The sequence below is a fragment of the Centruroides sculpturatus genome, unplaced genomic scaffold (assembly GCF_000671375.1).
Source record: "Centruroides sculpturatus isolate CEXI.00-Female unplaced genomic scaffold, Cexi_2.0 scaffold248, whole genome shotgun sequence".
In the NCBI taxonomy this organism is placed as follows: Eukaryota; Metazoa; Arthropoda; class Arachnida; order Scorpiones; family Buthidae; genus Centruroides; species Centruroides sculpturatus.
The window spans coordinates 402,898-417,193 of NW_019384437.1; the positions used below are offsets into that span (position 1 = coordinate 402,898).

The following is a 14,296-nucleotide window of genomic DNA, read 5'->3' on the forward strand; positions in this document are numbered from 1 at the left end:
TCATAGCACCAAGATACCCAACACCATATTTCTAGTACCATTCATAAAATCCTAATACCTTTCCTTTCAAAACATTCATTTTTATTCTATATTTCTGTATTATTTTACTTTACTTTGGCAGTAAATAGATTTTTTTTTATTGCTTCCTCATTCAAGTGCAGCAGTTGAACGTATTTTTTACAATTACATTTAATAAAAACTATACAAAATCGAGTTTTTACCTATGCCTTGAAGCACTGTTATTAGCAAAGAAGCTACTTAAAAGCAACAAAGATAAATGTTACACAGGAAATCACTATCTGCTTCAACCATACAAAAACATTCCAGTGAGGAAGATTCTGATGATGATGATCTTACCAGTGATTTTTCAAGGTGATAATTTTAAAGTTTAGTACTTTGTGTTCATTACTTTTTTCAACATTTTGTTTATTTGATTGTTGTTGAAGAATAATAGCATTCTTGCAATATATGAATTTAGCCTGTGTGAATTTTGTATGTAACATGTAACACTATATATATTTTAATAAATAGAAATTTGAAAAATTATAAATTTATATATTATTTATAAGTATATATTTAAATAATATATAATATATACATACATTCAGCAGTTTACGGTCAAAGTAATGCCTGCATTAGTGAATAGATCATTTTGACATAATGTATTGATTCTGAAAGTACTGTACGTATGTCGTATTATCGATATTAATATCGATTTAAAAAAATACTATCTCACGTCACTAGTCGATTTTTTAAAGAAAACTTAATACCATTTTTTGTTATCTAATACTCTTTTTAGTACCCTTTTAGAAAGGCTTGGAACAACCCTGCTCTCGAGCTAAATGCCACAGTCAACATGTATAAAGCATTAGATTCAATAGGTGCAGTATTTAAAATTTAAAACATTAACATCGGTTTGTAAGTATTCTATTTATTCAGGCTTAAAAACTAATGGAATAAATGCAACACAATAAATATACAGATTATATTTTTATAACCTACATAATTGTTGTTATAATTTATAATATGCCTTAATCATACATAGAACTATTAATACTTTTAAGTAATTCTTCAGGTAATTTGCATTCACTCACACGTATGTCTCTGGAAAGTAAATAAAATCGAATGTGAAGGAGTGCACGTAAAAGTTGCAACCCCATTCTGTTCCTTGTGTCACTTTTTAAATAATTAACAGCAGAAAAAGCTCTTTCTACTGAAGCATTTGATATCGGTAGTGTAAGTATATTCAACGCTGCTTCAGCAAGTCGTGTTGCAGGATTATTACCTGCAGTATCCTTATATTCAATAACTGTTTTCCAAAAATGTTCTCCCGTTGTGTCTGGAGTAATTCCTGGAATGTTTTGGACACAGCGTATCATCTTCTCTAATTCCACGCTGTTAAAATCGCATATGGATTTCGGTATTTTGGAAATGTTTTTTATGATTGATTCAATTTCGTAAATCTGTAAAAGTTTTGCAGGTCGCACACTTTCCACTAGATTTGACCACTGTATTGAATTTGGTAGCCGAATTTGTAATTGATGAATTGTTGTTTTTAAAAAATTAAAGCATCTTTCCTTAATCTCAAATTTTGAATGAACTGAAAATGATGAAGTTTCGAGAAAACTGTGAAAATTTGTACCCAAGTCACAGTCAGGTATGAGCAAGTACACTGATTTTAAATTCATCAAATCCATGCACAAGAACTGTTCTAGAGAATGGTTATTTATGACTGAAGGTTTTATAATTCTTTTTGCAAATGATATAAACAGTGACTGTAATTCATTAATAGCTGCGAAAGTATCTATATTTTCACTTTGAAAAAGTAAGTTGACTCTCCGGAGTTCCGAAAGAATGGGATCCAGAAAAAGCAAATATGCTTTATTTCTAGCATCTCCGTACATTTCACTAAGAAGACGTATCTTGTAGTCCTTTGCAGGATAAACTGAAAAATATAACTTCAGGTCTTCATACTGATTAAGAATTCTTTCTACACAAAGAGAAATAGATAGCCATCGTGTCTTGCTTGGGGTTGTTAACTTTAATGGGTCAGCTGAAACTTCATCAGTAGTATCATTCATCACATGAAATAGATGTTTGTAGATATTCTTACGCAGTGTACTGTGAGAAAAATGTTCAGTTGTTTCCTGTAGCATGAAGCTGATATTACTTGGCAGCTCATCCTTCGCTGCAGATGCCACCAAATCCAAAGAGTGGCAGATGCATTTAACATGTATCAGATCATACCCACAAAAGTCTCTCAAATGTGTATAAAGAGAGTTGTTTCTTCCACACATAGAAGCAGCACCATCAGTTGCAATTCCAATCAATTTATTTTTGTCTAGACCCAGCTCTTGCATTTTATACACAACTGCATCGTGCATAGTTGTAGCACATCCATCTTGAATTTCAACCACGTCAAGGAAGCAAGTGATCATTTTTCCCGATTCTCTGCTGTAATGTTTGGAGCAGAGAGCAAGGAGCTTTGAATCGGATACGTCAGTTGACTCATCTATCATAAGAGAGAATTTTGTTGCTGTTTTCAAATCTTCTAGATGTTTCTGCTGTAGATAAGGTCCCAAAACATTTTTTATTAGAGCAGAACATTTCGTACGATGCATATGAAATGTTTCTTTGCCATTGCTTACATCTTTAAACTCATCATTCAGAATTTCTCCAAGAGTATCAACAGAGTTTATAGATGTGCTCATTGCAGCAAACAGAGCAATTCGAGCCTCTCTGCGAATTTTTGCTAATGGCAATACTCTAGGCACTTCAAGTACATTCAGAGGCTGAAACTTACCACACTGAACTTCATTAGACTTATGTTTCTTTGTAGCAACATGTTTCATTAAATCAGAATAATGTGCACGTACACTACACTTGCAATATTTACAGAAAACATGGTCCTCTGCTGTTGGATCTTCTGAAATCCAATCTGAAAAACAAATTTAATTTAATTGATAACAACGTGACCAATTTTTAAAAATAAATCATCTTTGAATGAAGCTAGTGAAATACAGTGGGACCTCCTTATGAGCCGTTCACAGGCGAAATCGATTAAGTTCACTTTTTGAATCTTTTAAATTTTAGTGCTAAAGTACTTGAATGATGCTTAACATTTTATATTTGAAATAAACTTTTTTAATAATTAGGCTTAACATTACTAAATATTTATTTAAATTTAAATTCTAGAAAAGAAAGAAGGCCTATATTATTTTATCAATTTCTATACTTTTTGTTTTTTGGAGTTAATCAATTAGACAAATAAATAACCCATACTTTAATCACAACATAAAACGACTACAGCCAAAATTTTACATGTATAGGACAAAAATTGCAGAAGTTATAAGAAATTCACATACAGACAATGGTTTTTATATTAGCCCCTTTGGGTACTCTTCCAGCAACAAAAACGGCACTTGGAAAACCCCTAAGAATTTTATTTATCATATTAAATAATTATTTCCACTCAAATGCGAAACTGACATCAAAAAAATTTTCGAGAAATAATTTCCTTAATACTCCCCAAAAAGTGTTTTTACAGAAAAACTACATAAAAAATTAAAAATAATTTAAAATGAATGCTTTTATTTGTTAAATATAGCTGCACCGATTGTTATTTTTTCATTTTATAAGGCGTGAAATTTCACACGTGCAGTCTGCATTGTAGTAGTTTACGGTGGAAAGCAACATGGCGTCCTCTGTAGCTCAAATAGTTTCGTTTAGTAATTATTATAATAATGTAATAAGCTTCTGTACATTGAAGTTTCTATATATCGAATTATTTTAAAATAAACCATCAACTGCGATATATGGAAGATCTATTAAAAGTGAAAAAAAAAAAAAAAACCTTACCTTTAAGGTTTTTATCTTGAAGCCATTCTTTACGAAAGGACCGAGAATACTTTGTCCATTTGCCCATTTTAATACCAATAATAGTATAATTTATATAAGTTTTATAATTTATTTATGTTTAAAAACGAAACGAGTAGACAGCTCACAGGTATTACCACTCTAGGTGCAAAACAAAGGATGAAATAATTTGTTTAACCAGCCCAAAATGTAGCCAAGTCAAATTTTCGTAGCCCAAAAAGTAGCCAGGGCGCCAAATGCTTTTTTTAACGCCAAACTAAAAAAAAAGTAGCCCAATTTGGCGCAAAGTAGCCAAATCTGGCAACGCTGAAACCAATGACATAGTCCGTTTCAAATAAAACGAGCTATATCATTGGCTTGCTTATATGGCTGTTCATAGTCGCTTTAATGTGCGCATCGACCTCTTTCTAAAGGCAAATGCTTATGTCGCCAATCGTATTATCTTCGCAGTAATGCACAATGCTGTTGATTTTAGTGGTATCTTGCCCCTGACATCATACTTTCTTCTTAACAATAGAGTCATCTCCGTTTTGGAGAAAATTTTTGAATTGAAACACCGTGACTTTCGGTCCAAATCAGAAGTTCGTATATAGTTAAATTAATCAAGCCTTCGGTTCGATATCTGGTCTCGACTTTCATCAGTCTACTCCGTTCTCGAGATCAGGTTGAAATTTTAAAATTTCAGCCTGATCTCGAGTAGCAACGAAAATAAATATTATTGATTACTATGAGAAACTGTAATTGCAAACAGTAATTCTAATTGAACAGAATAGTAGTCGACTACTATTCTTAGTTCAAAGTCATTTTTCCCGTTTCTGAACTTCAAATACAGTTATTTGAAGTTCGAACCTCGAAAAGTCGGCTCTCGATAACCGGGCACTCCGGATAACTCGGCCACACCCTGGCAGGGCAAAAAAATCTTTAGTTAATTAAATTTCATTATAGACAGCTTTATAAAAGTATGAAAGCTCTCATAAAGTATTTTTCTGAGGTCTGTCTTATCAGGTAAATTACTGTACACAGTGTATTCATTAATTTTCATTTTCATGTAGTAAAGGCTCTATGCCTTCATAAAGNACGCGCTTCCTAGATTGTAACGAGTAGAAATTTTCTGTACAGATGCTTGAATGGAATCATATTCTGTAAGATTATTGCATATTTTTTCCGAATAACCAAAATGGAATCTGCACACTCGTTCTAATATTAAACTCTGTTGAGATACACTTTTCAACGAGATAACAAATATGATTAAAAACAAGAAAAATTCAATACGTAATTCCCGCACGTAGTTAATGATGGCCATTTCTCACTTCAACGTTTGATAATCTACTGTTTGAATGTTAAAGTTACGTTTTCTTCTTACAACTGAAAAGAAAGAAAATACGCTTTTACTGGGTTAATTAAATATTTTATGTTCTTGTTGTGTACAAAATAAATTAGTTTTATTACGGCCTAGCGAAACTTTGATATTTTTTTTAACAAACTGGACTTACGAAATAGAAAATTCTATACACCATATATTAGAACAACTGTTAACGTATTACTGAAAAAAAAATCAAAATCGAACTATTGCATTAGTTATCAAAAATAAAGCATTTTCGAAATAGAGACTATATATTAGGCCATATTTGGAACTGGTGTTCCTTTTATGGCATACACATAAAATATTGAAGTTAACACAAATTGTGATTAAAATAGGCATTTGTTTTTGGACAATTGAAAACAAGAGTAGTCATTTTAAAATAAATCAAACGCTCACTTAAAAATAAACACAGATCAATAGAAAATTAAAATTTAGTGAAAATTCCGCACAAATGATAAACAATGGATAACTCGTTTATGGATTATCTAAAAATTCCAGCAACAAGTTGCTTAACGTTCCAGGCAAGTTTAGTGGCGCCATCTGTTCTTATATTTTCTTTAAAAAGCTTTTTTTTTAATTTTTAACTATTATAAAATAGCAAATTGCTTAATTTTGAAAATATCGATGAGTTTTATAAAAAGAAAAAAAAAGGAAAAACAATGTAAATGCTAATAACAAGTAAAATCGTTATTAAGTCTGATCCTACGCGAGATATGATTCTAGCATAAATTCACTAATACACAAAGCTCACAGCAAAATTTCAAAAAATTTCGACAAAAAACACAGGAGTTAAGCTTCAAAGAGTGCGAACAAAATCGTGCTACACACACACGACACACTAACATTCATATATAGAAAAAACATCCGAACTTTTTTTTTTGTATTTCTCGGCATTTATAGGTCCCGAGTCCAAAAATGTAAAAATTTTTGGGTGGGGTCATTTTTTGACTGATCGCCACACTTTCCCTCTGTTATGTAGCCTATAACAGTCAGGAAAGTAAAAATCTACAATAAAGTTATTTATATTTTCAGACATGCTTCCTTTAGTGTTATCATCTTCATTTTGCTGTACTCCACTTACATATCTACATTTTCTGAGATAGATTTGCTAAAATACTTAATGCACCTGTTTTCTTTTCTGTTACATTTTCCTTTGTCTTAGCTATAATCTTCTTACTGCAAATTAAAAATTTTTCTTAGTCTTTTACAGATGTTCCTTAATCTTTTACGAACCGCAAAATCTTTAAAAAATACAATTGATAAAAAGCAAACTGTAACTAATATCTACCTCATATACGTTATGAGGTAGACATATATAAATATACCTCGTATGCCATATAATTTTATATCTGTCGCGTAGCTTCTTGTCCCCCTTTTTAAAAACCTTTGACTTAAAATTTTTTCTATCAATTTTTCAACACACACATTTTAGATGACGAAGTTGAATGACATATATTTTCCTTGATAGTTTTACAATAAAACAACGATCTCAGGTTTTTTTGTATGATAACCCCTAAAATAACTAGAATATAACAGTATATGAGAACTAATCTGCCATAAAAATTCAACAAACATCACATTATACCTGCCAAAAGTAATAAACTTGATATGTATGATATAATTTATGTGCGTGCAGAATATACGTCTAATATGCCTATGTTTGTTTGTCCTAATTATCTAAGTTTATGTAAAATGTTAATACAGGTATCCCTCGTACAATACGATACTTCTAACGTTACTTTAAAAAGAGAAAACGCTCTCGTTTAAATAAAATATTAGGCTAACAGTACTTTTACTTGTGCTTGTTAGTTAATTGAGTCGTTGGTTTTGAAAGTGAGGCAAGTCCATTGGCGCAAACCAAAATTATGATTTTTTTTCACCTAACACAGATAACCATTATTGCATATTAAATTTACATGAAATAACTCAAAAAAATACAAAATAAGTCTATTACTGTTTACGAATATTTTTAAACTTATTCAAATGCAAACCATTAAATATCTAGCAATAGCATAAAATAGACTTGCCCACTTTCAAAATCAACGGCTCAATTATTGATTGGAAATAAAGTATTGATTGCTTTAATGAACATATTTCTCTTAGTAACGAAAAACAATAGTATACTTTTGTTAACTTCTAGAACGTAAACCTACGTTTTGCATTAGTCATTTTGTTTCGTATAGCACGGATTCGCCTAACATGGCTCGTATCGGAGTGTATCTGATGTTCAGTTTAGGGACACGCCACCAGTCATAGTTGCACGTGCAAATGTCTTGACGCAGTGGTCCTCTTTCACACGTTTCAATCGTCTGCACATTCTCATTAGGACCTTGAGAAAATTTTTCATGCCACGTGGTTCAAACAATTCAACTCTGTCAAACAAAAATAATGGACAGGTAAGGAAATCAATAGTTAAAATTTACTTAGGTAGTCCAAAATGGCTGAGCTTCGGTTGGGTTAGGTTAGGTTAGCTTAGGTTAGATTAGATTAACTATATTTTTAGTAGAGGTTTCCTATTTTTTTGTTCAAGAATTACCGTGAATCAATAACTAGTGACGTTATAAACTCTGCGGCCTGCCGGTGGCCCCTTCTGGGAAAAGCCCTTTGGGAGCATGAACAGTTGGAAGTGCGAACATTTTGGACTACCTAAGTAAACTTTCGACCAATAGTTTTGAAATTGTACGAGTATAAATAATATATACAATGTAGGACCATTAAGCCGCGGGCCAGTAATCCGCGAATACGCTTAAGCCGCGCAAAAAGCTTGAATTCCAAACTTTTTGACACTATGGCTCGTACGGACCTGGACATGGCCTCTCAAACACTCCAGACAGATGTTGACAGCTATCATTTTGGCATTTCGAATGTCCGTGATTGACGTGCTATGCACTATCGCGGATTAAATGTTTAATGGCCCTACACTGTACTTTTACATTATTTTCTAACACTATAATTCTTAAATTATGAACTTTGATTTCAGTAATCTTAGTAAAAGAAATAACTTTTGTTAATTTGAATCTGTCCACGCATATTTAATTTATATATTTTTTTTTTATGCATCACTATTATATTTTTAAAAAATCAACTTTTAATGCTGTATTTAACAAAAAACCATACAAACTATTTTCATAAAATTTTTTTAATGAAATATTTAATTTTAAATATTTTGTTTTATATTTAAATATTAACCTTTTCAAGTCACACCTTGATTGTATTTGCATTTCATCATTAAGAAAAAAACGTTAAAAAAGCACTCATGATGGTATATTAATATCAAAAGCAACCAACTATAAAAATACTGTAGTACATTTTTTGAAGGAGCTTCAGTACGTTTTGAAATTTCCTATGGCAACGCTGGTTAGACTGTGCTCAGACTTATATTGTTTACGTGCGCGTTGCTTCGTGCCATATTTCCTTTCGATAATTAAAGCATTTTTTTCAGCGCGTTTAACGAGATTTGGACTCGTCTAGAACTTCACAAATGGCAAGCATGTTTCCCGTATACGACAACCTGTTATTCTACAGACGTTGGATTTAACTCCACCATTTGAAAATAATTTTAAAAAATTAGGGTCAAAGTGTACTTAGGTAACCCCAATGGCGGCGCTTCCGACTGTTCGTGCTCCCGACGGACTCCTCCCGGAGGGGCGCCACCGGTAGACCGCCGAGTGTTAACGTCACTAGTTATTGATTCACGGTAGTTCTTGAGCAAAATAAATAAAAAGGAAACGTCTACTAAAAATATAGTTAATATAACCAAACCTAACCGAACCGACGGCATTGAGGTTACCTAGATGTACACTTTAACCAAAATTAGATTACGGTAATTAAGTAAATAATACATAAAACGTAAATATAACATTTATTTCTCATGCGATCAATTCTTCCTTAGTCTACTGTGTTGTGTTGTGTTACGCTACACTTAATTCGTAAAAATTAATAAACTTTGCCACGAAAAATTTCTTTCTGTTAAACAAAATCCTAAACAAGAGCCTAGTAATAATAATTTTAATTAAGAAATACATACTAATATCATTATTCTTAAATTAACATCAAAAGAATTATTATTATTTTAATAAATTATTTAATTACGATACCATAAAATAAAATACGAAATTTCGAGCAATAAAATAGATATATTTCTAAACACTAGACGAAAGCACAATACACATTACAGTGGTTTCGGTTTCGGTTTCTGTTTCGGTTTCTAATTGATCTCTTTCGATTTTAAAATGTGTGAGATAAAATATGTTAAAGTAAACAAGTCACGTTTATTCTTTCGTGCTAAACCTCTAATATCCGCCAATGCTATTCAATACGAGCGAAAAATACGATATTTCTGCAATTGTAATTAGTTGCTTATGAAATAAATAATTATATTAAAATAAATGTTAACTATAGGTTTTAATATGATTACTTACCTCTCTATTAACTCAAGAACTTGTATAATTATTTCAGAAAAGAGAAAGCAAATAATGCGATTTGTTTATCTTTTCACATTGCTAGTAACAAAATCATATTCGTTTAAAATTCAATGCATATTATGATTTTAAAAAATATATATATTCACTCACTAACAATATACACAAATGCATTCAGATGTTCCGCTTTTTCAGTTAAGATAAACTTAAACTAAATTATATCGACTACACCCAGTTTACGCTGCGTATCCAAAGCAACCGCAGTTGAAAAGTTACATAAAGCGGCTTTGACACTGCTGTATCAGCGTTGCCAGAAGTTTTTTGTCCTTGTAGCCAAATAATTTTTAAAAAGTAGCCCAAAAGTAGCCAACTGCAGGAACAGTTGGCTACTTTTGGGCTACTTTTGTACTAGGTGTTGTTTTACCTAGTACTTTTGTACTAATCTGCTTGTCATAGCACCAAGATACCCAACACCATATTTCTAGTACCATTCATAAAATCCTAATACCTTTCCTTTCAAAACATTCATTTTTATTCTATATTTCTGTATTATTTTACTTTACTTTGGCAGTAAATAGATTTTTTTTTATTGCTTCCTCATTCAAGTGCAGCAGTTGAACGTATTTTTTACAATTACATTTAATAAAAACTATACAAAATCGAGTTTTTACCTATGCCTTGAAGCACTGTTATTAGCAAAGAAGCTACTTAAAAGCAACAAAGATAAATGTTACACAGGAAATCACTATCTGCTTCAACCATACAAAAACATTCCAGTGAGGAAGATTCTGATGATGATGATCTTACCAGTGATTTTTCAAGGTGATAATTTTAAAGTTTAGTACTTTGTGTTCATTACTTTTTTCAACATTTTGTTTATTTGATTGTTGTTGAAGAATAATAGCATTCTTGCAATATATGAATTTAGCCTGTGTGAATTTTGTATGTAACATGTAACACTATATATATTTTAATAAATAGAAATTTGAAAAATTATAAATTTATATATTATTTATAAGTATATATTTAAATAATATATAATATATACATACATTCAGCAGTTTACGGTCAAAGTAATGCCTGCATTAGTGAATAGATCATTTTGACATAATGTATTGATTCTGAAAGTACTGTACGTATGTCGTATTATCGATATTAATATCGATTTAAAAAAATACTATCTCACGTCACTAGTCGATTTTTTAAAGAAAACTTAATACCATTTTTTGTTATCTAATACTCTTTTTAGTACCCTTTTAGAAAGGCTTGGAACAACCCTGCTCTCGAGCTAAATGCCACAGTCAACATGTATAAAGCATTAGATTCAATAGGTGCAGTATTTAAAATTTAAAACATTAACATCGGTTTGTAAGTATTCTATTTATTCAGGCTTAAAAACTAATGGAATAAATGCAACACAATAAATATACAGATTATATTTTTATAACCTACATAATTGTTGTTATAATTTATAATATGCCTTAATCATACATAGAACTATTAATACTTTTAAGTAATTCTTCAGGTAATTTGCATTCACTCACACGTATGTCTCTGGAAAGTAAATAAAATCGAATGTGAAGGAGTGCACGTAAAAGTTGCAACCCCATTCTGTTCCTTGTGTCACTTTTTAAATAATTAACAGCAGAAAAAGCTCTTTCTACTGAAGCATTTGATATCGGTAGTGTAAGTATATTCAACGCTGCTTCAGCAAGTCGTGTTGCAGGATTATTACCTGCAGTATCCTTATATTCAATAACTGTTTTCCAAAAATGTTCTCCCGTTGTGTCTGGAGTAATTCCTGGAATGTTTTGGACACAGCGTATCATCTTCTCTAATTCCACGCTGTTAAAATCGCATATGGATTTCGGTATTTTGGAAATGTTTTTTATGATTGATTCAATTTCGTAAATCTGTAAAAGTTTTGCAGGTCGCACACTTTCCACTAGATTTGACCACTGTATTGAATTTGGTAGCCGAATTTGTAATTGATGAATTGTTGTTTTTAAAAAATTAAAGCATCTTTCCTTAATCTCAAATTTTGAATGAACTGAAAATGATGAAGTTTCGAGAAAACTGTGAAAATTTGTACCCAAGTCACAGTCAGGTATGAGCAAGTACACTGATTTTAAATTCATCAAATCCATGCACAAGAACTGTTCTAGAGAATGGTTATTTATGACTGAAGGTTTTATAATTCTTTTTGCAAATGATATAAACAGTGACTGTAATTCATTAATAGCTGCGAAAGTATCTATATTTTCACTTTGAAAAAGTAAGTTGACTCTCCGGAGTTCCGAAAGAATGGGATCCAGAAAAAGCAAATATGCTTTATTTCTAGCATCTCCGTACATTTCACTAAGAAGACGTATCTTGTAGTCCTTTGCAGGATAAACTGAAAAATATAACTTCAGGTCTTCATACTGATTAAGAATTCTTTCTACACAAAGAGAAATAGATAGCCATCGTGTCTTGCTTGGGGTTGTTAACTTTAATGGGTCAGCTGAAACTTCATCAGTAGTATCATTCATCACATGAAATAGATGTTTGTAGATATTCTTACGCAGTGTACTGTGAGAAAAATGTTCAGTTGTTTCCTGTAGCATGAAGCTGATATTACTTGGCAGCTCATCCTTCGCTGCAGATGCCACCAAATCCAAAGAGTGGCAGATGCATTTAACATGTATCAGATCATACCCACAAAAGTCTCTCAAATGTGTATAAAGAGAGTTGTTTCTTCCACACATAGAAGCAGCACCATCAGTTGCAATTCCAATCAATTTATTTTTGTCTAGACCCAGCTCTTGCATTTTATACACAACTGCATCGTGCATAGTTGTAGCACATCCATCTTGAATTTCAACCACGTCAAGGAAGCAAGTGATCATTTTTCCCGATTCTCTGCTGTAATGTTTGGAGCAGAGAGCAAGGAGCTTTGAATCGGATACGTCAGTTGACTCATCTATCATAAGAGAGAATTTTGTTGCTGTTTTCAAATCTTCTAGATGTTTCTGCTGTAGATAAGGTCCCAAAACATTTTTTATTAGAGCAGAACATTTCGTACGATGCATATGAAATGTTTCTTTGCCATTGCTTACATCTTTAAACTCATCATTCAGAATTTCTCCAAGAGTATCAACAGAGTTTATAGATGTGCTCATTGCAGCAAACAGAGCAATTCGAGCCTCTCTGCGAATTTTTGCTAATGGCAATACTCTAGGCACTTCAAGTACATTCAGAGGCTGAAACTTACCACACTGAACTTCATTAGACTTATGTTTCTTTGTAGCAACATGTTTCATTAAATCAGAATAATGTGCACGTACACTACACTTGCAATATTTACAGAAAACATGGTCCTCTGCTGTTGGATCTTCTGAAATCCAATCTGAAAAACAAATTTAATTTAATTGATAACAACGTGACCAATTTTTAAAAATAAATCATCTTTGAATGAAGCTAGTGAAATACAGTGGGACCTCCTTATGAGCCGTTCACAGGCGAAATCGATTAAGTTCACTTTTTGAATCTTTTAAATTTTAGTGCTAAAGTACTTGAATGATGCTTAACATTTTATATTTGAAATAAACTTTTTTAATAATTAGGCTTAACATTACTAAATATTTATTTAAATTTAAATTCTAGAAAAGAAAGAAGGCCTATATTATTTTATCAATTTCTATACTTTTTGTTTTTTGGAGTTAATCAATTAGACAAATAAATAACCCATACTTTAATCACAACATAAAACGACTACAGCCAAAATTTTACATGTATAGGACAAAAATTGCAGAAGTTATAAGAAATTCACATACAGACAATGGTTTTTATATTAGCCCCTTTGGGTACTCTTCCAGCAACAAAAACGGCACTTGGAAAACCCCTAAGAATTTTATTTATCATATTAAATAATTATTTCCACTCAAATGCGAAACTGACATCAAAAAAATTTTCGAGAAATAATTTCCTTAATACTCCCCAAAAAGTGTTTTTACAGAAAAACTACATAAAAAATTAAAAATAATTTAAAATGAATGCTTTTATTTGTTAAATATAGCTGCACCGATTGTTATTTTTTCATTTTATAAGGCGTGAAATTTCACACGTGCAGTCTGCATTGTAGTAGTTTACGGTGGAAAGCAACATGGCGTCCTCTGTAGCTCAAATAGTTTCGTTTAGTAATTATTATAATAATGTAATAAGCTTCTGTACATTGAAGTTTCTATATATCGAATTATTTTAAAATAAACCATCAACTGCGATATATGGAAGATCTATTAAAAGTGAAAAAAAAAAAAAAACTAACCTTTAAGGTTTTTATCTTGAAGCCATTCTTTACGAAAGGACCGAGAATACTTTGTCCATTTGCCCATTTTAATACCAATAATAGTATAATTTATATAAGTTTTATAATTTATTTATGTTTAAAAACGAAACGAGTAGACAGCTCACAGGTATTACCACTCTAGGTGCAAAACAAAGGATGAAATAATTTGTTTAACCAGCCCAAAATGTAGCCAAGTCAAATTTTCGTAGCCCAAAAAGTAGCCAGGGCGCCAAATGCTTTTTTTAACGCCAAACTAAAAAAAAAGTAGCCCAATTTGGCGCAAAGTAGCCAAATCTGGCAACGCTGAAT

General features: G+C 31.5%; 2 protein-coding genes and 1 long non-coding RNA gene across 4 annotated transcripts; all 3 read right to left on the bottom strand.

Annotated features, from left to right (window-relative positions):
- Window positions 1-4,166, bottom strand: LOC111619977. Its single transcript, XM_023361815.1, has 2 exons — window positions 3,859-4,166; window positions 1-2,938 (listed from the first exon to the last, which is right to left on the bottom strand). Exons 1-2 carry the CDS (start codon window positions 3,923-3,925, stop codon window positions 1,032-1,034), a joined length of 1,974 nt encoding a protein of 657 aa, XP_023217583.1. The 5' UTR covers window positions 3,926-4,166; the 3' UTR covers window positions 1-1,031.
- Window positions 4,167-4,962: 796 nt separating this feature from the next.
- Window positions 4,963-9,927, bottom strand: LOC111619981. Of its 2 annotated transcripts, none has more exons than XR_002755848.1 (3): window positions 9,814-9,927; window positions 9,661-9,741; window positions 4,963-5,241 (listed from the first exon to the last, which is right to left on the bottom strand). It is a non-coding gene; the product is annotated as an uncharacterized LOC111619981 (long non-coding RNA). The 2 variants fall into 2 exon arrangements; XR_002755849.1 differs by lacking the exon at window positions 4,963-5,241 and adding an exon at window positions 7,524-7,611.
- Window positions 9,928-10,110: 183 nt separating this feature from the next.
- On the bottom strand, window positions 10,111-14,274 carry LOC111619978. The gene is made up of 2 exons (XM_023361816.1): window positions 13,967-14,274; window positions 10,111-13,048 (listed from the first exon to the last, which is right to left on the bottom strand). The coding sequence occupies exons 1-2, from the start codon at window positions 14,031-14,033 to the stop codon at window positions 11,142-11,144; spliced, it is 1,974 nt and encodes a 657-aa protein (XP_023217584.1). The 5' UTR covers window positions 14,034-14,274; the 3' UTR covers window positions 10,111-11,141.
- Window positions 14,275-14,296: the final 22 nt, after the last annotated feature.